Below are 24,986 nucleotides of genomic sequence, written 5' to 3' on the forward strand. Positions count from 1 at the left end.
CGAAGAACAGAAAACCACCTGTGCCTGAAACCAGTGGCAGAGCCCTGACATGGCTTCACTAAACCAACCAATTAACAGGGAGAAACCTCCAACTAAGAAGATCACACTACTGTTCTGTGGAAAAGTAATTATTAAAAAAGAAAAAACCATGTTCTAGCCTTCTCTCCTTCCTCCAACTTAATTTGAGGAATCAGAATCAAAATGGTTGAAAGTGAATTAGAGCAAATACGATTACGAAGAATAAATGGATTGTACTTACACCATCTCTAAATCTGCTGGCAGTTCACTCTCCTTCTCCCAAGTTAGTATCTCGACTGCGTATCGAAACATTATAGCAAAAATGTTGTAGGTTCTCGCTATCACATCTTCCGATAAATGCACAAGAGGATCCTGAAAGAACAGGAAAAAAAAATGCATCCGTCTTAAATGTACATTAATTCTCCTCTTCTCCCCTGCCTCAAAATACTAATGTAAACAGCTGGCTGATCTTCCCGCTTTCTGCTTCTCTTCAATTTGATCTTGTAAATGACATTCTACCTAATCCAGCTTCCTAAAACATTTTGTTCATAAGGATGCCAATTACCGAATCAAAAATGTTCAATGGCACCCCAATGCCTAATGCATAAATCTAAAAATTTGAGATGGCATTCCAAGATCTTTAAAACCTAACATCAAACTATCTTTATAGCTTCATATCCTCCTAATCCCAATTTCCAGAATAAAGAAAGGAATGTTATTCAAGGGCAGACAAGCAATATTTAGTTTTATAGGTTTGAAGGAGAACCTAATTTTGAGGAATCTAAAAGGGAGAAGTCAACAAAGTCAGAAAACTACCCCTTGACTCCCTTGTCTACTTTATTTCAGCAGGGCACACTGTGTATGCATGGAAAAGGGAACTTTGCATCTTATACCTAACTGGGAGTATGTCATGAAATTCCTAGGTTAATGTGAAAAAGTATTACTGTAAATATACACTAAGTTTATCATAGCTTTTAGGCAAAATGTTTTACACAATTTTAATCTTAATGCTTTATCTTAAATCTAAATATGTTGTTTAGCTTAATGGCTAGGTAGTGTTATATTCATTTCTCAAATAAGAAAATCAGTATGTTCCAACCCCGTGGAATAGGAATCAACACATTCTTGCAAGTCTACACAAGGGATACAGACATTTTTGCATAGCCTCACCAAAGGTAAGCCTAGTAGAAATGATACAAAACGAATAGAGAGGAGGAATAAAAAGAATAGAGGAAAAAAAGACAAAGATTCCTAAAGGAGATGGGTGTAGAGCTTGAAGAATGTAAGAAAAAGTAAGAAGAGTAAGAAGATTTTTCAAAGTGTTACAGCACTTTTTTAACTTACAACTCCTCTCAATGGACTGCTGTATATGTCCCATCTGAGAAGATTTTTTTATCCTACTAGCAAAGTTTATTTTACTATTTCTTATAGAGGCTAAAAATCATGAACATAGTGAAACCATTCATACAAAGAAGGAACTAGAACTGGTACATCCTGGGGATTCCTAAAAGAATGGGTATTAATAACAATGTGAACCTCATGCTACACCAAAATAGAGTGTAGAAAACAAATTCAGTTTCCTTGGTGAGACTGTCTTACTATATAATCATTCCATTTCTCACAATTGTGTCCCGCATTGCAAGACATTAGAGGATGAGGAATTACAATAAACAAGACTTATAAGAACAGAACAGATCCTGAAAGAGAAACTGCTGCCAATTCTTGAGAATCCAGGCCAGTAGTGTTCAAACTGTTGTACAAATCCCAGGACCTGGTAGAGCTATTTCCTGTTTGAATTATACATCAGTTTAAAAATATATAATTATCTGTATTTTAAAATAATGCAAAAATATACTCTAAAATGTGTTGTATTACATATTGGGGATCACCAACTGGTAACTTTGCTATTACACTGGCCAAGTTTGGGGCAGGCCTAGGAATACAGATTCTTCTACTATCTTTGCATACACGTTATCTTCTTGAAAAATGATCACTGATTAAAAAGAATTATTTCTGCAGTGAAAGGATGCTAGGCTGTGCAAGTCTACTCATATGTACAATGGTAAATAAAATCCTAAGAAAGACCTCTGCTCAAATTGCTCTTATGATCGCATAAGTCAGTTGGAATGAGGACTACTCACTAGTTCTTTGAGTACATTTATTTTAGAGAAAACACATCTTTATCAGTGAGTCAACTTCGAGTTACTCTTCTTTCAAACTAGAAGAATACAAGGCATATTGTTAAAAAGATTATCTGTGCTTATGTTAGAAGGCAGTGGGGATTATGGAAAACTAGTCTTTTATGTGATACACTATGTGATAATGTTTGATTTTTTTAAATGTAAGGATATACTATATTACAATAAAAATTTTAACTGTTGTCATACACAAACAAGCTATGGATAAGGAAAAATTACATTTCTCTATATTGCCCAACTAAAACTACTAATAAACTAGAAACCAGTCATTGAACAACCTCAATGAAATACATATTTCAACTTATAAAAAGTAAATTCATGAATAATACCACTTTTGGTGATCACTGATAGATGGATAAAGATGTAGCACACACAAATGACAGAATATTACCCAGCCATAAAAAAGAATGAAATCTTACCATTTGCAGCAATGTGGATGGAGCTAGAAAGTATTATGCTAATGGAAATAAGTTAGTCAAAGACAAATGCCGTATGATTTCACTAATATGTAGAATTTAAGACACAAAACAAATGAACAAGGGGGCAGAATAAAGAGGAACAAAATCCAAGAAACAGACTCTTAAGCATAGAGAACAAACTGATGCTTATTGGAGAAGAGGTGGGTGTGGGAATGGGGTATATAGGTGATGGGTATTAAGGAGGACACTTGTTATGATGACCACTGGGTGTTGTATGTAAGTGATGAATCATTAAAATCTACACCTGAAGCTAATATTCCACTGGGTAACTAACTGGAATTTAAATTAAAATTTGGAGAAAAAATTAAAAATCAGGACAATATACTGTTAATGAGTTCCATTACTGGAGTCCATATTACCATTAAGACACTCTGGGTGGCAGCTGGGTGGCTCGGTCAGTCGGTAAAGTGTCTGAGTCTTGATTTCAGCTCAGGTCATGATCTCATGGTTCATGGGTTCAAGCCCCACATTGGGCTCTGCACTGACAGAGCTGAGCCTGATTCTCTCTCTGCCCCTCCCCTTTCACATTCTTACATATACTCTCTCTCTCAAAATAAATAAACTTAAAAAAAAAAAAAGACACTCTGGACAAGGACACTTTGGGCAAGTTTTTAAATCTCTCTAAAACCCAAGTTTCTGCAGCTATAAAATCTTCATAATAGCAGTACTTATCTAACAGGACTGTTCGGAGAATTAAATGAGATAAACAAGGTACAGTACTTAGCATAATTTTTAGCTATTCATAATCACAAATCTGCGTTCATTTGAGATGAGAGCAGTATCCATATGGGAAATTTAAAAAAAAAAAGTCCTCACTGAGTTATTTCATTCATACATTTGTTACTAAATTAAATTTCATTCCAAAAAGGATTTATAGCAACTTAAGAATACATCAGTGTAATGAGATAGTATTAAAAAATAGATGTACAAAGTGGGCAAAACTGGAATAAAGGTAGGAAGATAAAATGAAATCAAGATAATATCCGCTTATTATAAAGGCAGATCATAATAAATTTCCAAACAACTACTACACACACTGTTTCCAAACATTTGGCTGTGTTTCCCAGAAGCCTCAACAAAAGGAAACGCAATCAGTTACCAGACCGAGAGCAAGAGAAACAGAATACTTCCTAACGCAGAGACCTAAGAGAAATTTCTTACAGTTTCTATGAAGATGATCAAAAGAGACACTCCAGCCTCCCTACTTACTCCCATGCCCAGGGGGCCCATCTGGAAACCTGGCTGGGCATTTACTGTTGTCACAGTGACTGGAGACACTGTAGCCATTAAGTGAGGGGGAAATGGGTACAGTAAACACAATGCTTCGGACAGCATGTATCTGGGGTCAGCAAACTTTTCCTGCGAAGAGTCAGAAGCTAAGTCTTTTTAGTTTTTGTAGACTACAGGGTCTTTGTTGTAACTACTCAATTTTGCTGTTGCAGTGGAAAAGCAGTTATAGACAATACACAATTAAGCACAGCTGTGTTACAGGGGTGCCCGGGTGGCTCAGTCAGTTAAGCGTCTGACTTCGGCTCCGGTCATGATCTCACGATTTGTGAGTTCGAGCCCCACATCACACTCTGTGTGACAGCTATGAGACTGGAGCCTGCTTCGGATTCTGCGTCTCCCTCTCTCTCTCTGCTCCTCCCTACTTACACACACACACACACACACACACACACACACACACACACTCTCTCTCTCTCTCTTAAAAATAGACATTTAAAAAAATAGCTGTGTTGCAATAAATTTTGTTTATAGACACCGAAATGTGAATTTCCTACTATTTTCGCAAGCCACAGATACCATCCTATTTATTTTTTCAAATATTTAAAAATATAAAAACCATTCTTAGTTTATGATGGTGCCAGTAAGACACGCCCCTATGGGGCCATAGTTTGCTGATCCCTAGCCTATACAGACACAAAAACAGTCCCATCCCAAATGCCAAGAGTTGAGGAGATCTACGGAACTTCTAAACATTATCCCTACAGAAGCATATTATCAAGTTTTTTTCCCAGCTTTTTTCCTTAAGATGCAGGCTAAATGTATAATAAAAGATTACATTCAATAAAAATTCTATGAGAGACTTTAAAAAGTACATTGCAAATATTATATAGCTTTCTTCCATTTCAAGCAGAAAATATAAAAAATCCCAGATATATGTATAAATTTAGTGCGTGCAGACTAGGAATGCTAAACATAATGCTATATTTAAAAATAGCTTCTCTGACAGTCTTATCCTTGAGGACTTCATTTCTTTTAACTGAATTCTTAAGTAGGAATTAAATGGCAGAGTTGGGAGGTTTTATTCTCTGTCAAGTTGCTGAAGTATATATTTTCCAGGCAGGGCCATAGAACTGCAGCCAGGCAGGCAATCTTGCTGACATCTTCCTAAAATTCAGGAAGTTAACTCAAGTCTTCAATATTTGAGAGCTACCCAACTTTCGTACGAGGATAAAGTCAACAGAGTAACTTTGAAAATTATTTTCAGTCTATCTAAAACAAGATTAAAAGGTAACAAAGGTCCTAAGGTTCTTCTTTCTAAATAATTTATTGAGGGGGCACCTGGGTGGCTCAGCTGGTTAAGCGGCTGACTTCAGCTCAGGTGATGATCTCGCAGTTTGTGAGTTCGAGCCCCACATCAGGCTTTGTGCAGACAGCTCAGAGCCTGGAGCCTGCTTCGGATTCTGGATCTCCCTGTCTCTCTGCCCCTCCCCTACTCATGCTCTGTCTCTTTGTCTCTTAAAAATAAATAAACATTAAAGAAATTAAAAAAAATAATTTATTGAGCTAAAATTCATAGTATAGAAACCTAATCATTCATCCAAGTTGTACTAGGTATCAGTATTTCATTTCTTTCTATGTCTGAGTAATAGTACATTATCTATATACCACAATTTGTCTATCCATTCATCCACTGATAGACATTACAGTTGATACTCATTTGAACACCCACTTTCAGTTCTTTTGAGTATACACCTAGGAGTGAAATTACAGGCTCAAGTGCCAATCCTATGTTTAAACTTTGGAGGAATAGTCAAACTGTTCCACAACACTCAATTATTTTGCATCCCTTTTAGCAATGTACTAGGGCTCCAATTTTTCTACATCCTCACCAACACATACGTTTCTTTTTTTCTGATTATAGCCATCTTAGTAGGTGTGAAGTGGTTTCAATTTCCATTTCCCTAATAACTAACGATGCTGAGCATGTTTTCATGTGTTTGTTGGTCACGTGTACTATATCTTCTTTGGAGAAATGTCTATTCAAGTCCTTTGTCCAGTTTTAATGGGGTTGTTTGTGTTTCTGTTGTTGAGTTGTAAGATATATACTCTGAATACTAAACCTTTCTCAGATACATTCAGTCCCCCCTTATCCACGGTTTCAGTCACCACCAAGTCAGCTGGGAGATGGGAAGCAGATACTCTTTCTTTTGATGTATGGTCAGAAGGTCAACAGTAGCCTAACATTATATCACAATGCCTATGGCCTTCATCTCATCAAAGTAGGCATTTTATCATCTCACATCATCACAAGAAAGGTGGGTACAGTGCAATATTATGAGAGCAAGTAAGTGCACATTCACCTAACTTCTATTATAATATAATTGCTTTATAATATAATTGCTCTATTTTATTACTAGTTATTGCCAGTCTCTTACTGACAGTAAATTAAACTTTATGAATTAAACTTTATCACAGGTATGCATGTATGTCTATATAGCAAAGAACACAGTATATATATAGGGTTCAGTACTGTCCACAATTTCAGGCATCAACAGGGGGTCTTGGAACATACCCTCCATGGATAAGGCGGGACTACTGTATATGATTTGCAAATGTTTTCTCCTGTAGTTTTATACCAGTTCTCAATTTTTTTAATTAAAAGGATAGCTTTTTTTGTCAAATATTTGTCTTGTACTTTTACAAACGGAAGTCCAATCCAATATATAAAAGAGGTAAAAATGGAGCTCCTCCAGTAGAAGTGGAGAAATCTGAAACTCTGGTCACTAGGCGTCTGCTGCAAAGCCTACACTTACACAAGGCAAAGGAAACACAAAATATATGTTTTCCACAGCACTCCATCATCTCACAAAAATTTTAATCTGTCCTAACCACAATGGAACACAGTCTAAAAGAACTCAGTCCTACACCATAAAGTGTTGGTCAAATATTTGAGACTTGTTAAGGTACGTTGGCCAGGAAGTACTGTTAATGTTCACCTGCCCCAGATCTGTAGCAGACCAACTAACAATGCATAAATACTTTGAATGTATCTACCTCTCTACCATTTAAAAATAAAATCTGAAATAAGGATGTTGAATCAAACATCAAAACGTCAGAAATAGCAGCAGAGATTTAAGTATTTATTTAGTAAGACTACTATATCATTACAAATATCACTTAGAGAAAATAATGCAGAATCAACAACTTTAAAAAGCACATATTTACAGCTGGAGTGACTGTAATTTGTACTTTGCTATTTATACTTGGTCCCATCACATATCCAATGACATTGATATGCCAGATGGTGAGTAGAATGGGCTCCCATGTATAGTTACAGAAAAGAAGGGTATCTGGCCTACAAAATCTTAGTCACAAAACAAATATACAAAAACCAACCAAGTTTACTAATCTATCATATAGGAAAAATAATCTTTCAATAATAAATGAGGACTTAAAACCTCAAATAAAAAGTCCAAATTAAAATAAATTTCCAGAATTTCAAGGGAGTACTACTAGCAACGGTATGGCATCCATAAAACGCAAAGACCTTTCAAAGTAGATCTAGTCACTGGTAAGAGTGACAGGACTATTTTGCTTGTTTCTCATAACCTAATTCCTACATCTGAAAATATTTCAAACTTGCAGTTAAAACAGTATTTCCTTAAAAACAACTTTGTGAAAACATTTTTACCTCTTCTTCCTCAATTTCAGGGGTGTTAAGTTCATGTTTTTGACAGTAAGGGCCCTCTTTCCAAGCTTCAGTATCACCACAGTCACAGAAACCTCCACCTCCTGATGTTGTCATCTTGAAAAAAAATTGTAAAGTATCTTGTCAATAAGTATTTACTGAGGGCTATCAGATTATAAACAAGACTATCAGGTGCTAAGGAAATAACGTCGCTGAAATGTTTCATTTCTTTGGAGGAGGAAAATTAAATAAAAAGGCCAAACCTCTTGATGTTTTAAAGCTTATATAAGCCTTTTTGATTCTGAAATGAAATAAGCTACTTTGTAGTGTCTAGTCTAGTTTAAAGAGGCAAAATGTATCTACCTACAGGACTTCCTTCATTAGGAAAATCATGAGGGTTTTCCTGCTGGGCTTTGGTACAATGTTGGCATCAATGTGCCTTGGTTACAGTCTTCTAATATAACAGATTTCAGACTTGTAAAGATGACCATGGATGTTTTCCTCCAGAAGACTGCCGCATCTGATGTGAGAAAGTGACCAATAAAAACTACATAAATAGTTTTTTTGTTTTTTTTCCCCTAATGCCTTCTAAATAGCATTCTTGGACAAGGAAAGAAGCTCAGGAAACGTAAAAGTAGACTGGTCAGAAAAAGTTTTCACCACCTTCAGGGTTCAAGAATTATTCATACTTCTGTAAGATATGGTAATGATTCAAGGAATCTGGCAAAATAGAATTTATTAATTACAGGAAATTCTGCCTTTGATGCAAATTTTAGAATGGACCCTATTATATTCTGCCCAAAGAAAGTATTTGTGTGTCATATATAAATATATAATTAATGTATATTCACAAATGACAATTATTCCCAGGGGCTGTAGGGATATACGACAAAAAAACATAAAGAGGCAGCCATTTGGAAAATGATAACCCTACAGCTTTTCTTCTTCTGGTTACCCGAGATAAGTAGAACAGCTTAAAGGAAACTGGGATTCTCTTACTCATTTCTGAAAATAAGAACATACAAAGATACAAGGGGTTCAATTTTGTAGCTGCTTTAGTTCATTATTAGCAAATACTCGGGTAGAGTAAAAAAAAAAAAAACACAAAAAAATACACACACACACACACAAAAAACACATGAGGTAAAGTCCTGAGCCAACAGGGCTATTAAATTAATAAGACTGCAATATTCCCTCTACTATTTCATTTGAGGGTGAAAAGTTCTGGCAACTAACACTTGTTAACTTTTGAATGCTCATGGCTTTGCCTTCAATTTCTAGTAGAGGAACCAGGCAGGACAGGCTTAGCATTAATCTGCCTTTCTTCATATCCCTGATTTAAAAGCAAAACATACCTGACTTTTTGAAAATTACTGACTGCAGGCAGAGAAGGACAAATATCATATGTTTGCACGTATAGGAGGATTAGGAGGAACTTGACGGAGGAACAAGGGGGAGAAGAAGGGCAGAAATAGTGGGGGAAAGGGAGAGAAGCAAACCATGAGAGACTCTTGAATGCTGACAAAAACTGAGGACTGATGGATGTGGGGGGAGGGGGGGATGGGCATGGAGGAGGACACTTGTGGGGATGAGCACTGAGTGTTATGTGGAAACTAATTTGACAATAAACTATTAAAAAAAAAAAGAAAAAAAGAAAATTACTGACTGCATTACAGCAGTAGAAAAATAATAAAATAGGTGGGTCTTATGTTCCGGAGTTGGGCCCTCTTCCGCCACATAGTAGATGCCTCTTTAATATTAAGAAATCACAAACCTTCTGTAGGTGATGACTAACAGAGCATCTCTTCAATGCAGAATCCTGACACTTTTCCTTACTCCTTTTCTCCCATGTCCTTCCCTTCAGAACCTCCCTCCCATGTTACCTCTCATATTTATCCTCTAATTTTTAATAACCTTCTGCATAAACCAAGAATTATGAAGATAATTAACAAGAAAATAGCAAACCAAACTAGTTGAAAAGCAATATGCAGAAGCTGATTATCTGTGCTGTTTTTCCTAAACCATGTATTCAGGAAGCCTGGATTCATAATTCATTTCTATGCTGCTACCATATGCTTAATGGTGTTTACACAACACATTTCTTAAACCACTCTCCCCCATTTTAGTATTAAATCTTGGAATTTAAAAAAGGCAGAAAGGTATCTAATATAAAGTTAATAGCGGGTATGGTTATTATCTGGGCATTACTAACCCTATATCGATGGTCTCTGTGAATACTTCCCAAAAAGCACTCCATGCATAAAACACAAGTTGGATCAACTGCACAGTCTCTGTAAAGTTAAAGAAAAAAAAATCAGAGTGTCATAAAATAATTGTATATTTCACAACATAATATTTCAATTGGAATCCATCCTAGAAGAGCCAGAATAGTAAAGTGCCTTGGTGTTAGAAGGAAATATTATTCCCAAAAGATCTATGAGATCTAAGTCAGCTTAAGAACCTGTTTCTCATTCTGGATGTGCAGATCTCATCCTAGATTTGGGGAAATCAAATTTCCATTTCATTTCAGTCATTTCATTGGCTTTCATCATACTGCCAGCTAGACACATTTACAGATCATATCCTACACAAGAGAATCCCTATACTTCCATGAAATGAGATGGGGAGTTATGAAAATCTTTAATAAATTTCCCCTTAGCCTAGTTCCTGTATCCTCATGGGTAACCATTCTACTGGGCTTACTGTCTGCCCTTTTATTTGTACATGTTTTTGCAAAATGTATTTGGGTGCATGTATTTTTAATGCATATAACTCTCATTGTGCTATATATCTCATTGTCACATTTACACTTCTTTAACATAATCCATTCATTTTATATGTGTACATCTGATTTGCTGTTTCCAATCGCCACATACTGTGCTATGTCATGTATCCAAAATATTTTATGTCTCTCCTCTCCCTGCACTGGACACCTGGATAACCTCCAATGCCTTTCTACCATATATAATGTTGTAATAAACATTGTGTAAATGTTCTCTTACAGATATGTCTGCGACTTTCTTTGGCATATAAACTCAAGAGCAGAAATGCTGGGTCATATACATGTTAAATTCTTATTCTGAGTGCCATGCTATGGTCCAGAGTGGCTACATATCCCTATCAGTGTATGAGGGTTTTTATAGCCCTGCATCTTCATCAGCATTTGGTTTTATCTGGTTTTCTAATGTGTGCCAGGTCAACATATTTGAAACAATATCATATTGTTCTAATCTGCATATCCCTGATTGCTAATATCTTTGAGCAACTCTTTACGTGCTTATTACTTTTGGGGTTTCCTTTTCTATAAATTGTCTTTGCCCATTTTTCTACTGGGATTGCTTTCTTTATCTTATTTGCAGAATCTAATCTAAAGAATAAAAGCACTTGGCAATAGTAAACCTTGCAAATATTGTCTCCTGTTTGTCACTTGTATATTAATTTTGCCTATGGTGTCCTTTGTTAAATAATACTACCTATTCTGATGCAATTAAACTCACATACACACACACACACAATTGGTTTATACTTTGAGTTTTTAGAAAGTTCTTTCCTCAACCTCAAGTCACAAAAATATTCTTCATTTTCTTCTATTAATCTTTTGGTTTTATCTTACACATTTAGGTGGAATACACTGTACCTCTGTATATGATGTAGAATAAAGTTTTATTTCTCAAGATATCCTGAACTATTTTTTCCAACACCATCTACTAAATGATTTAACTTTTATCTATTGGTTGTTGGGTCATCTTATAAGTTCCCACATCCCCTTGAGTCTGTATCTAAGCTCTCTAATATGTGTGAGTGATCTATTTGTTTTTATACCATATTACTATGGCTTTGTAGTAGGTCTTAATATCTGGAAGGGTTAAGTTCCCTTTTATTCTCTTTTGAAAAGTTGAGCTATTCACAAACTCTTCTTTATTCTTCCACACATCACTTAGGGTAAGTGTACAGAGTGCCTCAAAAATATCCGGCTAAAATTTTGACAGATTGCTTAGAATTTATTGATAAGCTTCAAGAATAAGAACAACATTAGAAGAGTAAATTACCATGTCCATGATTCCTTAAGTCTTTTACTGAAGTTACAAAATTTTCTTCATATGAATCCTTTATATTCTTACTAGACTACTATCTAGGTACTCTCTAGGTTTTTGGTTGTTTTTTTTTTTTAATTTTTAATGTTTTTTAAATTTATTTCTGAGAGAGAGACAGCGTGAGCAGGGGAAGGTCAGAGAGAGAAGGAGACACAGAATCTGAAACAGGTTCCAGGCTCTGAGCTAGCTGTCAGCAGAGCCCAACACGGGGCTCGAACCCATGAGCTGTGAGATCATGATCTGAGCCGAGGTTGGACGTTTAACCAACTGAGCCACCCAGGCGCCCCTAGGTTTTATTTTAAATAAGTATTTTTCAAACATCTCATTTTCTAGGCATTCTCTCCTTTGCTGTCCTGTCCACTCCTCCCTTGGGTGTATTCAATAAACTTCCAATCTCCTTAAAAAAAAAAAAACTCATTTTCTAGTTGCTTAAGGATGATGAAAATACTATTGATTTTTAGTACCCTTGATGAACTCAAGGCAGTTCTAATTGTTTGTTGATTCTGTTTTGTTTTCTCCCAGAGTAAATGAGTATACAGTCTATATATAACAACATTTTTCTCTTTCCTTACAATCTTTATACCTTTTTATCTTTCTTCCTTTATGCTATTGACAAGGACTTCCAGTAATATATTAAAAACAGGAGTAATAGTAGGCACCTTTGTCTTACTTTAAATATTAAAGTAAAACATCTCTAAAGGTTATCCATTAGAATTATGTTCCCACCAGGTTTACAAAAAAAGTGCCCTTTTACAAAAAAACATCAAGGATTTATCTTGCCTTTCCTACATAAACTGTACTTCAAGCTAATCAAAGGACTGAGGAGAATCTGTTTTTTTCTATAGAAGACAAGCTAACAAACAAACAAAAACATAAATTAGAATATTTTGCTACCCTCTAATAAAAAATAATGATCTAAACAAGAAACATCAATGACTGCTAAAATATTAGATAAAAAGGATAAGGAAGACCTTTATAATGGTTGCATCTATAAGGTACCTAAACCCACTGATCATCTTAAACAAAACAAAACAAAAAACCCCAGAGAGGCATAATGTGCTTCCTGACATGAACAACTAAGAAGTTACACATCAATACTTATTAAGTTATTATTCACACCCCCCTCCAATACCAGATAACAATTTAATTATGCCTAACTACCTGTTTACAGGAAATAGAGGGGATAAAGAAACATATTAAGCAACACCATGGGAACACAACAAACAAATCCAGAATGTGGAAAGTTCCACAGAACAAATGACCTTTTTCTTAGTGACATAAATGGAAAAGAATAGAAGAAAAAAAAGAGGAAAAGAAGCTATTCTAGATTAAAAGAAAAAAATGAGGAATAACAGCCAAATGCAATGTGTGAACTTTGAATCCACATTTATGAGTCAATCAGGACAATTTCCACTCAGGCTTGACATTAGAGAATGTTAAGGAATTAGTGTTAATTTCTAAGGATGTTAATAGTTGTAGAGAAAAAGGCTATATTCTGAGTACTGATAAAAAGACATGCTGTCTGGAATCTGCTTTAAAATAATCTGGCAGGGGCGCCTGGGTGGCTTAGTCGGTTAAGCGTCCGACTTTCGCTTAGGTCATGATCTCGCGGTTCGTGGGTTCGGGCCCCGTGTCAGGCTCTGTGCTGACTGCCAGCTCAGAGCCTGGAGGCTGTTTCAGTCTGTGACTCCCTCTCTCTCTGACCCTCCCCTGCTCACGCTGTCTCTCTCTCTCTCCTAGAAATAAATAAAACATAAAAAAAAAATAAAAAATAAATAAATAAAATAATCTGGCAGGGCAAGAAAAGAAGTGTGTGTGTAGATGTTTGTGCATGAAAAGAGTTGCCATATGTTGGTAATTGCTGAAGCTGAGGAACAAGTACATGTCAGATCTATTACACCATTCACCCTATTTTTAACATGTTTGAAAATGTCCGTAATAAAAAGTTTCTAAAAATCCAACACCCAAATATTCAATAGTTTCTTTACATATACTTTGCTAAGAATTTGTATCATACACAATTATTGAAATTTATAAAATGCTTTTCAGAATCAAATCAGAAAAACATTTTTTCTTCTCTCAACTATTAAAATGGTGAATTACATTAATAATTGTCTTAAAGATAAACTATCTGGATTCCTGCACTAAACTCCACTTGATTATGAAGCATCACTCTTTTAGTATATTCTTGGTTGCAGAGAGCTGATATTTTATTCAGGATCCTTTCAGCGACATTAATAAAAGAAATGGCTTTATAATGTCTTGAATTTATCAGAGATTGAAATCAACATTGTATCAGCCTCATGAAGAGTTAAGGCAGTTTTTACTCTTTTTCCATTTTCTGTAGTAACTTGTGTAAGAGAGGAATTAATTTTCCTTTGAAATTTGGTAGAACTTACCTATACAGTCATCTAGGTATGGGGTTTGTGGGAGGGAAGATCTTTGATTACCATTCCAATATTTCTCATACTGTATTCTAGTTGCCTATCATCTTTCTATGAATTTATCCATTTTCATCTAGGTTTTTAAAATTTTGTAAGAATTTAGTTTTTCCTAATTCTCATATTTCAGAGGTTACGAAACTTTCTTGGTTCATGGCATCTTCAGGGTCTCCATAGTTTTTTTTTAGGGCACCCTTAGACTAAAAGAAACATATAATTGTTCTGCTTATCAAATAGGCTCAAACAACTTAGTACCTATTCGGCACTAGACAATTTATCAACTCTTAGAATCAAATTGTTGACACTGCAACCTTCACTGCCTCTTTCACGAAGTATCTGCTTTCAGTCACAGCAACGTAGGGGACCTAGCTTGGCAAGATACGGTATCATCAAAAGGAAGACAGTGAGTATGATTTTCAATTTTCATTTTGAGTTTTATGTATCTACATTCTTTTTCTTATTCAGTCTTGCAAGAAAAAAGGCTCAACAATTCCAGAGCCAATACATCTTTTATTTCCTGAACTTTTTATTTCTCTTCTTCATTTTCCTTTGAGTATACTCAATGATTCTTCTAACTCACTGAATGTTTACACTGTTTATTTTTATTTTTTGTCTCTGAAATAATTTTACTTATAAAGTTGCAAAAATAGTCCAGCATTCCTTTATACCCTTACTAAATTTTTCCCAAGGTTAACAATACAAAGAAATTAATATTGGTACATTATTATTAACTATAGTCCTTATTCAAAAGTCCTCAGTTTCCCCACTATTGTCCCTTTTTCTCTTTCAGGATACAATACAGGATCCCACATTGCATTAGACATCATGTCTCCTTAGTCTCCTCCAAGTTCTAACACCTCCTCAGTCTTTTCTCCATTTTTGTGACCATAACTTTTTGAAGAGTGCTTGTCAGTTATTTTGTAGAGGTCCCACAATTTGGGTGTGATGTTTTCATGATTAGAGTGAGTTATGCATTTCTGGCAAGAATACCACAGAAGTGATGTCACAGAAGTGGTGCTCTGTCCTTCTCAGTACAAAATAACAGGGGGCACATGATGCTGACTAGACAGGTCTTAGCACCTTAGCTTACTTTGTTAAGGTGGTGTCTGTCAGATTTCTTTACTGCAAAATTGCTGTTGTATCTTTTATAATTAAATGTATTTGGGGAGATACTTTGAGACTGCAAACATTCTATTTCTCAAACTTTCATCCACTAGTTTTAGCATCTACCAATGGATCTTGTCTACAATTACTGCTGAGTTATTTGCCTAATGGTGACTTTCTATTTCCCTCATTCCTGTTTCATTTATTAATTGGAATTTTTCAGTATGGGAAAACATCGCTTCTCTCCCATCTATTTATTCAAATACTTGGTTATATCAGTGTGGACTCATGAATATTTATTTTATTCTATGGGTTATAGTTTAATCCAATCATTATTTTACTGCTCAAACTCTTTCAACTGTGACCACTGGGAGCTCTTTCAGGTTGGCTCCTATGCATTTCAACATGTCCCCTCCTTTTTGGGGGAGAGGGGTGGGCAACACAAGACATTTCAAACTTATTTTGTATTTTCTTTGTCCCAGCCCTGTAATCGATCATTTTATCATGAAGTTCTGATTCCTTTTACTGGACACTGGTATTTAGAAACCATTATCTGGGTACTAGGTGTGCTCACTGCTACAGGAGTTCCACTGTTTCTAGGCCCTTCCAGCAGACACAGCCAGGAAGCTATAGGTGTACTGTTTAATCTCTATCACCTACTTTCTCTATCCCCCACCAACTTCACTTCTGGTAACAATCAGTTTGTTCTCTACAGTTAAGAGTCTGTTTCTTGGGTAGAGAGAGAGGGAGGGAGACAGAGAATCCACAGCAGGCTCCAGGCTCCGAGCTATCAGCAAAGAGCACGATGTGGGGCTTGAACCCATGAACCGTGAGACCACGACCTGAGCTGAAGTTGGACGCTTAACCGACTGAGCCACCTAGGAGGCCCTATACAGATTGCTTTTTAAAATTTGAGATGTAATTCACATAAAATTCATCTTTTCAAAAGTGTCCAACTTAGGGCACCTGGCTGGCTCAGTCAGTAGAACATGTTACTCTTGATCTTGGGGTCATGAGTTCAAGCCCTATGTTGACCATAGGGCTTATGTTAAAAAATAAAACAAAAAATGCAATAGCTTATTAAGAAAAAAAAGTGTCCAACTTAGTAGTTTGTAGTATTACAAGGTTGTACAAATGTAACCAACAAGAATATCTGGAGAAATGTTTATTCAGATTTTTTGCTCATTTTTAAATTTGGTTGCCTTTTTGCGTCCTTGATATTTTCTACCATAAATATTATTTGTCAGATATGAAAACTGCTATTCCAGTTTTCTTTTGTATCACATAAATATGATACATAAGATACATATGTATGTATCTTTTGTCTGGGATATTTTTCTCCAGTGTTACTATTCCTATTTTTGGTGACTTTCAGTTTTACTTTGCCTACCATAGCATTTTTGGATTCCTAAAAATCAACCATAGAGCCACTGTCTTTTATGCTTTTACATAATTATACAGAAAAGTAAAGCCAGATCCTTGTTCTCTAGGAGTCCATCATTTAACAGAAAAGACAAATGTATACAGTTAAGGACCAGTTATAACTGTTTGTTTACTTAACATGAGCAAAGTTAGTTTCCAAACATATGTAACCTATCCTTTTGTTGTTTCTAATTTTATTTAACTTAATATAGTGGGAGAACAATCTGCATAGCTCTGAGCTGGGAATTAACTGAAGTTTCCCTTAATGCTCAATATAAAGGTATACTGGTGAAAATCCTTGCTTTAGTGAAAGCAGTCATCACCCAACTCTCTTGGATCATTCATCTCTCATTAAAATATTTAGAGCATGCACTATCTATGTTAATATATTTGTATTACACACATATATTCATAGTAACTTTACATATATTTTTATAAGTTATACACATGCACAACTACTCTATGGTTCTAATTAGTCCTTCAATTATACTACCGTGTAACTGGAGTCCCAGTTGTGGAAAAAAGGAGGCAGAAAATATATCTGAAAAAGTAATAATCTAAACTGCCCAAATTTGGCTCAAGACATCAACTTATGATCCAAGAAATTCAAGGCACCTCATAGGATAAAAACAAAGAATGCACAGCTAGATGTTCATAGTCACACTGGCAAAATCCAAAGATAGGGGTGGCTCAGGTGGTTAAGTGCCCAACATGATTTTGGCTCAGGTCATGATCTCATGGTTGTGGGATCAAGCTCTGCCTTGGGTACTTGCTGTGCGTGGAGCCTCCTTAAGATTCTCTCTCTCCCTATCTTTCTCTGCCTCCCCCGCCCGTGCTCTCTCCCTTGCTCTCAAAAAAAGAAAAACAAAAAATAAAATCAAAGATAAAGTAAAATTCTTGAAGGCAGTTAGAGGAAACCAGCACACTTCATACAAAGCAACATAGATATGCTAATAAAAAGGTGACATTATCAGAAACAACAGAGGTCAGAGGACAATGGAACAAGATCTTTAAAATGCTGAAAAGGAAAAAAAAATTATCAACCCAGAATTCTATAGTCAGGAAAATATCCTTAACAAATGAACGTAGACTTCCAGTTTCCAATCCAGCATGTACAAAGTTTGGAGGTTCCCACACTGTCCTAATAAGTAAAAAGCTAAACAAACTGAAAAATCAACAATTCTTCTTAGACTTACGAAGTGAGGTCACAGGACAAACTGCTACCCCCAAAATTGTCGAGACCACCAGATGAATCCAGAGAAAACTGACTTGTAAGAGCAGAAACCCACAAACATGAACCTCCACAGGTACCAGTGGTGAGGTAGGGAAACCTGAACTGTACCTGACAAACTGCTGGGGACTCAGTGTGGACATCTGAGAGATGAAAAATTCCAGTCACTGCGAACTGGAGAGGACCCAGTCATCAGGGCCCTCATGTTTTGGTGAGTTTTATTTCCTGGAGTTCTACTAAGTTCTCACAGTGAACATTAGAGAAAAATCCATTCATGTTTCCAACAGGGGTTAAAAAAAAAATAAAAAAAGGAACCATTGTGAAATATTCAAAGGCATTCTGTTCTTAAAAACTCTGCCCTCAGGGCACCAGGGTGGCTCAGGTGGCTAGCATCAGACTCTTGATTTCCACTCAGCTCATCATCTCACAGTTCATCAGTTCAAGCCCTGCATTGGGCTCTGCACTCAAAGTATGGTACCTGCTTGAGATCCTTTCTCTCTCTCTCTGCAACTCCCCCCCCCAACAAAATAAATAAACTTAAAAAAAATAATAGTCTGCCCTCAGAAGAAACTATAATCACAGCCTAACCTGCTAGGGTTTTATCAGTCTAACTGACCTGGGAAAGAGAAATATCCAATTCCAGCCCCACTCTAGCTACCCTTCCACACAGAAAGACAGGTGTGGGTGGGGGTGGTGTTGAGAAGCACATTTGAGGTTCAGAATCCAGAGGCTCAGGCTCACTAGAAGACTGAGATCTAATCACAGGACTCTATAATATAATTTCCCCTCCCCCATGCCTTACTACCACATCACTGAAGGCCTATGAGTTCCTTTTACCTAATATATCATATGCCTGGCTATCAAAACATACCAAAAGTCAAAAAATACAGTTTGAAGAGACAGAAAAAGCATCAAAACCAGACTCAGCTATGTCAGAAATGTTGGAATTATCTGACCTGAAATTTAAAACAACTGTGATTAATATGTTATGGGTTCTAATGGCTACAGCAGACAGCATGCAAGAACAGATGAGCAATATAAGCAGAGATGGAAATCTTTTTAACTTTTTAAAATTTTTTTTATTTTTGAGAGAGAGAGAGAGACAGAGAGACAGAGAGACAAAGTATGAACATGGGTGGGGGAAGGACAGAGAGGAAGACACAGAAATCAAAGCAGGCTCCAGACTCTGAGCTGTCAACACAGAGCCTGACGCAGGGCTCAAACTCACGGACCATGAGATCATGACCTGAGCTGAAGTTGGACATGACTGAGCCACCCCGGCGCCCCCTAAATCTTAAGAAAGAACCAAAAAGAAATGCTAGAGATTAAAACACTACAACAGAATGAAGTATGTCTTTGATTGGCTTATTAATAGACTGGACATGGCTAAGCAAAGAATCCTTGAGCTTATCTCAACAACATGAAAAGCAAACAGAAAAAAGACTGGAAGAGAAACAGAACAAAATATCCATGAAATGTGAGACAACTACAAAAAAATATAATATATGTGTAATAGGAATACCAGAGAAGAGAAAGAGAAGAAAGGAAAGGGAACAGAAGAAACATTTGAAACAATAATTACTGAAAATTTCCCTAAATTAATGTCAGACACCAAACCAAGATTCAGGAAGCTCAGAAATCACGGAGTATGATAAATGACAAAAAAAACAAAAAACAAAAAAAACCACCCTATTCTAAGCCATATGATTTTCAGATTATAGAAAATGAAAGATAAAGAAGCCAGAGGAGAAAAACATCATACCTATAGAGGAACAAAGATAAGAATTCTATCTGGACGTCTCAGAAGCCATCCAAACAAGAAGAGAATAGAGTAGAATGTTTAAAATATTGAAGGAAAAATCGCATCAACCCAGCATTCCGTACCTGCAAATATATTTTTCAAAAGTGAAGGAGAAAGAAAAACTTTCTCAGACAAAGTAAACTTAGATTAATTGCAAATACATATTTCAAATTCTAGGGCAACCACAGAATAAAGTAAAAATCCCCCCCCAAAATATAATGGATATGCTATGATAGGTAGGAATGGCTATACTGACATCTGATAAAATAGACTTGAGATAAGGAATATTACCAGAATTAAGAAAGGATACTGACAATTCATAATGACAAGGGTTGATACATCAGAAAGTCACAGCAATTATAATATCTATGTATGTGGTTAATAAAAGAACTGATAGATAACTGAAACATAAACCGGTAGTAGAAATAAATCCATAATCACATTTGAATATTTTAATACCCCTTTCTCAGTAACTGATAAAAAAAAAGCTAGTCATAATAAAAATCAATAAATAAGCATACAGAAGACCTGAATAGCACTACCATCACCTTGTCTTAATTGACATTTATAGAACATTATATCCAACAACTGCAGAATACACCTTTTCAAGTGCATATTGTTCGAGACTGACCATGTTGGTGAGTTATACAAGTCTCAATAAATTTCAAGACTGAAACCTTACAGAACATTTGTGTTAGAAATCAGTTACAATGTATCTACAAAAGCCTCAAGTATTTGGAAATTAAACAATATACTTCTAAATAACTAATGGATTAAAGAATAAAATATAAGCACATTCAACCTGAAGTAAGCAGAGAGAAGAGTAACAGTAAGAGCAGAAATCAACAAAACAGAACAGATAAAAGAGAACACAAACAAAGCCAAAGTCAGATTCTTTGAAAATATTATAAAGCTGATTAAGGACAGAAAACACAAACTGGGAATGAAAGAGGAGACCTCACTATAGATACCACAGACATCAACAGCATAAGGAAATATTATGCAAAACTTTATATCAATAAATTTAACATTATACAATGAAACATATTTCTTGATACAAGATGAAATAAAGTTCTGTAATAAATATCAAAGAAATCTGTTATCAAAAACTTCCTTCAGAGAAAACACTAGACCTTGATAGTTTGTTTTACTGGTAAATTCTATCAAACATTTAAGCAAGAAATCATATCAATTTTATACAGACTCTTCAGAAAATATAGAAAAAATACTTCCTAACTCATTTTATAAGGCCAGCATTAACTCGGATATCAAAACCAAAGACATTACAAGAAAATGACAGACAACACATTAGCAAACTGAATCCAGCAATATATGAAAATTACAACACACGATAATCAAGCTGCATTTATCTCAGTAATGAAAAAAAATCTGAAAAATCAATCAATGTGATCACTAATAAATAAAAAAGGAAAACTATAATGGGGCAGCTGGGTGGCTCAGTTGGTTAAGCATCTGACTCTAGGTTTTGGCTCAGGTCATAATCTCACTGTTCATGGGATTGACACTGACATGCTGTCTGCACTGACAGCATGGAGCCTCCATGGAATTCTCTCCCTCTCTCTCTGCTGCCCCCAGCCCAAAATAAACAAATAAAACTTAAAAAAAAAAAAAAAGGACAATCCCAAAAGCTGCAACATAAAAGGAGTGAACAAGGGTGCCTGGGTGGCTCAGTCGGTTAAGCGTCCAACTTCAGCTCAGGTCATGATCTCACGGTTCATGTGTTTGAGCCCCACGTCGGGCTCTATGCGGACAACTAGCTCAGAGCCTAAAGCCTATTTCAGATTCTGTGTCTCCCTCTCTCTCTGACCCTCCCCTGCTCTCTCTCTCTCACAAATAAATAAAAACATTTTTAAAAAATTTTAAAAAAAACAGTGAACAATATTCAATAGTCATTTATAATATTTTTTTAAAACTGTGCAAACTAGAAATAGAAGGGAACTTCCTCAATGAGATCAAGGGTATGTAAGAGAAAATTACATCTAACATTATACTTAATAGTGAAAGACTGAATATTTCCCCTAAGACTGGGAACAAGGCAAGGATGTCCTACTTTCACCAAAGCGTAAGGCACAAAAAAGACATAAAAAGCTGGATAGGAAAAAATAAAACTGTCCCCATTCAGAAATGACCTGATTACATAAAAATCTAAGGAACAAAAAAACTACAAAAACTACTTAGTCAATTTAGCATGGCTACAAGACTTAAGTTTAGATCAGAAACAAACTGTATTTCTTTATGCTCACAGAAAAAAATAGTAAACTAAAACTAAGAAAAAAAATACTATCATAAAATACTTAGGAATAAACATAACCAAATGGGTACAACTTCTACATAAATCCTATAAGACACTGCCAAAGAGATTAAAGAAGACCTTAATAGGGGCTCCTAGGTGGCTCAATCGGTTAAGATTCTGACTTCAGCCCAGGTCATGATTTCACAGTTCATGAGTTTGAGCCCCACACTGGGCTCTGTGCTGACAGCTCAGAGTCTATCTTCCTCTCTCTCTGCCCCTTCCCCGCTCACACTCTCTGTGTCTCAAAAATAAACATTTAAAAAAATAAAATAAAGAAGGCCTTAAATGGAGAAATATTATGATGTTCAAGGACCAGAAAATTCAATATTGTTAAAATGTCGATTCTCCCCAACTGATCCATAGATTAAACACAATCTTAATCATAACTTCACCGTTCTTAAAAATAACAATTGACAAGTTATAATTCTAAAATTCATAAAATGCAAATGACCTGAAATAGACAAAAGAAAATTTAAAGGCACAGAAATTTAAGATTTATACTAATCAATTCAAGGCTAGCTACAAAGCTACGGTGAACAAGATAATGTGGTTATCGCAGTAAGAACAGCCATCTCAGCGAATGGACTACAGGAATCACCCTCATCTGCACTTTATTACCTGTGGTCAGCTGTAGTCTGGAAGCAGATAAGCATCTTTCTGACGTATTGTCAGAAGGCCAAACATAGCCTAAAGCTATTTCACAATGTTTATGTCATTCCCCTAACTTAATCTCCTCATGTAGGCATTTTATCGCCTCAACATCATTACAAAATGGGTGAGTACAATACAAGAAGATATTTTCAGAGAGACCACATTCACATAACTTTTATTACAGCATATTGTTATAACCACTGCTTTGTTATTAGTTATTGCTGTTAATATGTTACGGTGCCCAATTTATAAATTACACTTTATCACAGGTGTGTACGTACAGCAGAAAACATAGTATATATAGGGTTTGGTACTATGCATGGTTTCAGGCATCCACTGGGGGACATGGAATACATCCCTTGCAGATAAAAAGGGGCTACTGTAGATTAGAGTGCTCTGAAATAGACCCATACTTATACGGCCAAATGGGTTTTGACAAGGCACCAAAGCAATTCAATGGGGAAAATAACAAACAGTATTTTATGTGGGACAACTGCACATCCACATATAAATAAATGAAGCTCCACCCCTACCTTAAGTCATATAAAAAATTAGTTTGAGACAGATCATAAACCCTGACAGAAAATCTACAATAGAAAAGCTTATAAAAAGAAAACTTATAGAAGAAAACAGAGAGACCATCTTTGCCACCTGGGGGCAGGCAGACATTTCTTAAACATAGGAAACAATCATCAGAAAAGAAAAAAACTCATAAATGGCATCACAATTAAAAACTTCCGTCATCAAGATACCATACAGACAAGCCATAGACTAGGAGAAAATATTTACAAAACATGTCTGACAAAAAGGACTTGTATCCAGAGTATACAAAGAATTCCAAAACTCAATAATAAAAGGACAAACAGTTCAATAAAAACTAGACAAAAGAGTGGAAGAAAAACTTCAAAAGTTACATGAATAAGCAATGAGTACACGTAAAACTGCACCAACATCATTAGCCATTAGGGATTAAATAAAAGTATAATGAAATACCACTACACAGAAGAGCAAAAATTTTTTTAAATGTCATGAAATGTTGTGAAGGATATGAAGCAAGTGGAACTTTCAGACATCACCGGTGGGAACAAAAAACCATTTCAGAGAAAGTTTTGGCAGTTTCTTAAGGTCAACATATACTTGCCCTCTGAGCCAGCAATTCTGCTCCTAAGGATTTATCCATGAAAAATTAAACATAAGTCCATAAAAAAAAGACTTGTTTGCAAATGGTAACAGCCAGCAATTAATGTCTCAGCTAAGAATGTTCACTGTAGGGCGCCTGGGTGGCTCAGTTGGTTAAATGTCCGACTTCAGTTCAGGTCATGATCTCACGGTTCATGGGTTCGAGCCCTGCATCGGGCTCTGTGCTGGCAGCTCAGAGCCTGCAGCCTGTTTCAGATTCTGTGTCTCTCTCTCTCCCTCTCTGACCCTCCCCTGCTCATGCTCTGTCTCTTCCCATCTCAAAAATAAATTAAAGGGGCGCCTGGGTGGCTTAGTCGGTTAAGCGTCTGACTTTCGCTTAGGTCATGATCTCGCGGTTCGTGGGTTTGAGCCTTGCGTCAGGCTCTGTGCTGACTGCCAGCACAGAGCCTGGAGCCTGTTTCAGAGTCTGTGTCTCCCTCTCTCTCTGACCCTCCACTGCTCATGCTGTCTCTCTCTCTCTCCTAGAAATAAATAAAAATATAAAAAAATTAATTAATTAAAAACTATAAAAAATTAAAAAAAAAGAATGTTCATTGTATTTGATTACTATCTAGAAAGGCCTATTTTAATGGTATCTTAATACTCCTAAAATGTGTCATAAAAAGCTGAAGATTTAAAAAAATTTTTTTTAATGTTTGTTTATTTTTGAGAGAGAGACAGAGCACGAGTGAGGGAGGGAGGGGCAGAGAGAGAAAGAGATACACATACAGAATACAAAGCAGGCTCCAGGCTCTAAACAGAACCAGATGCGAGGCTCAAACTCACACCAAGAGATCATGACCTGAGGGGAAGTCGGACGCCCAAATGACTGAGCCACCCAGGAGAACCCCAAAAGCTGAAGATTTTTAATCGAGAAGGATTTATGTTATTTGGTATATTAAAACACAAAGAAGTAGGGTTAAGTACAGAATAATAACACCTAGTACTTTAATATGTTGTATTTAAAACAATGTTGGCATAAATTGATATGATTTATGAAATAAATTACCATTTTCTTACTTTTAAATTTAAAAATTTTCACTAAAAAAACAGAATTGTTAAAAAATAAAAAGGTTATAGAGACTTTATTCATGATAGCCTCAAACTGGAAACAACATAAATGTTCATCTACAGGA

At 35.9% G+C, this 24,986-nt stretch overlaps 1 protein-coding gene across 11 annotated transcripts in view; it reads right to left on the reverse strand.

Annotated features, from left to right (window-relative positions):
• UBR2 (ubiquitin protein ligase E3 component n-recognin 2) overlaps window positions 1-24,986 on the reverse strand; it is a 119,621-nt gene that overhangs the window by 73,757 nt on the left and 20,878 nt on the right. For 10 of the 11 annotated variants that reach the window (XM_077764947.1, XM_077764945.1, XM_077764946.1 and 7 more), the window contains 3 exons: window positions 9,826-9,904; window positions 7,617-7,730; window positions 260-390 (listed from right to left, as the gene is read on the reverse strand). In XM_077764947.1, the coding sequence (XP_077621073.1) occupies window positions 260-390; window positions 7,617-7,730; window positions 9,826-9,904 (324 nt within the window). The remainder of the gene's footprint in view (window positions 1-259; window positions 391-7,616; window positions 7,731-9,825; window positions 9,905-24,986) is intronic. The other variant, XM_077764949.1, reaches the window with a different exon arrangement.

The sequence above is a fragment of the Crocuta crocuta genome, unplaced genomic scaffold (assembly GCF_008692635.1).
Source record: "Crocuta crocuta isolate KB4526 unplaced genomic scaffold, BGI_CrCroc_1.0 scaffold44, whole genome shotgun sequence".
Taxonomy (NCBI): domain Eukaryota; kingdom Metazoa; phylum Chordata; class Mammalia; order Carnivora; family Hyaenidae; genus Crocuta; species Crocuta crocuta.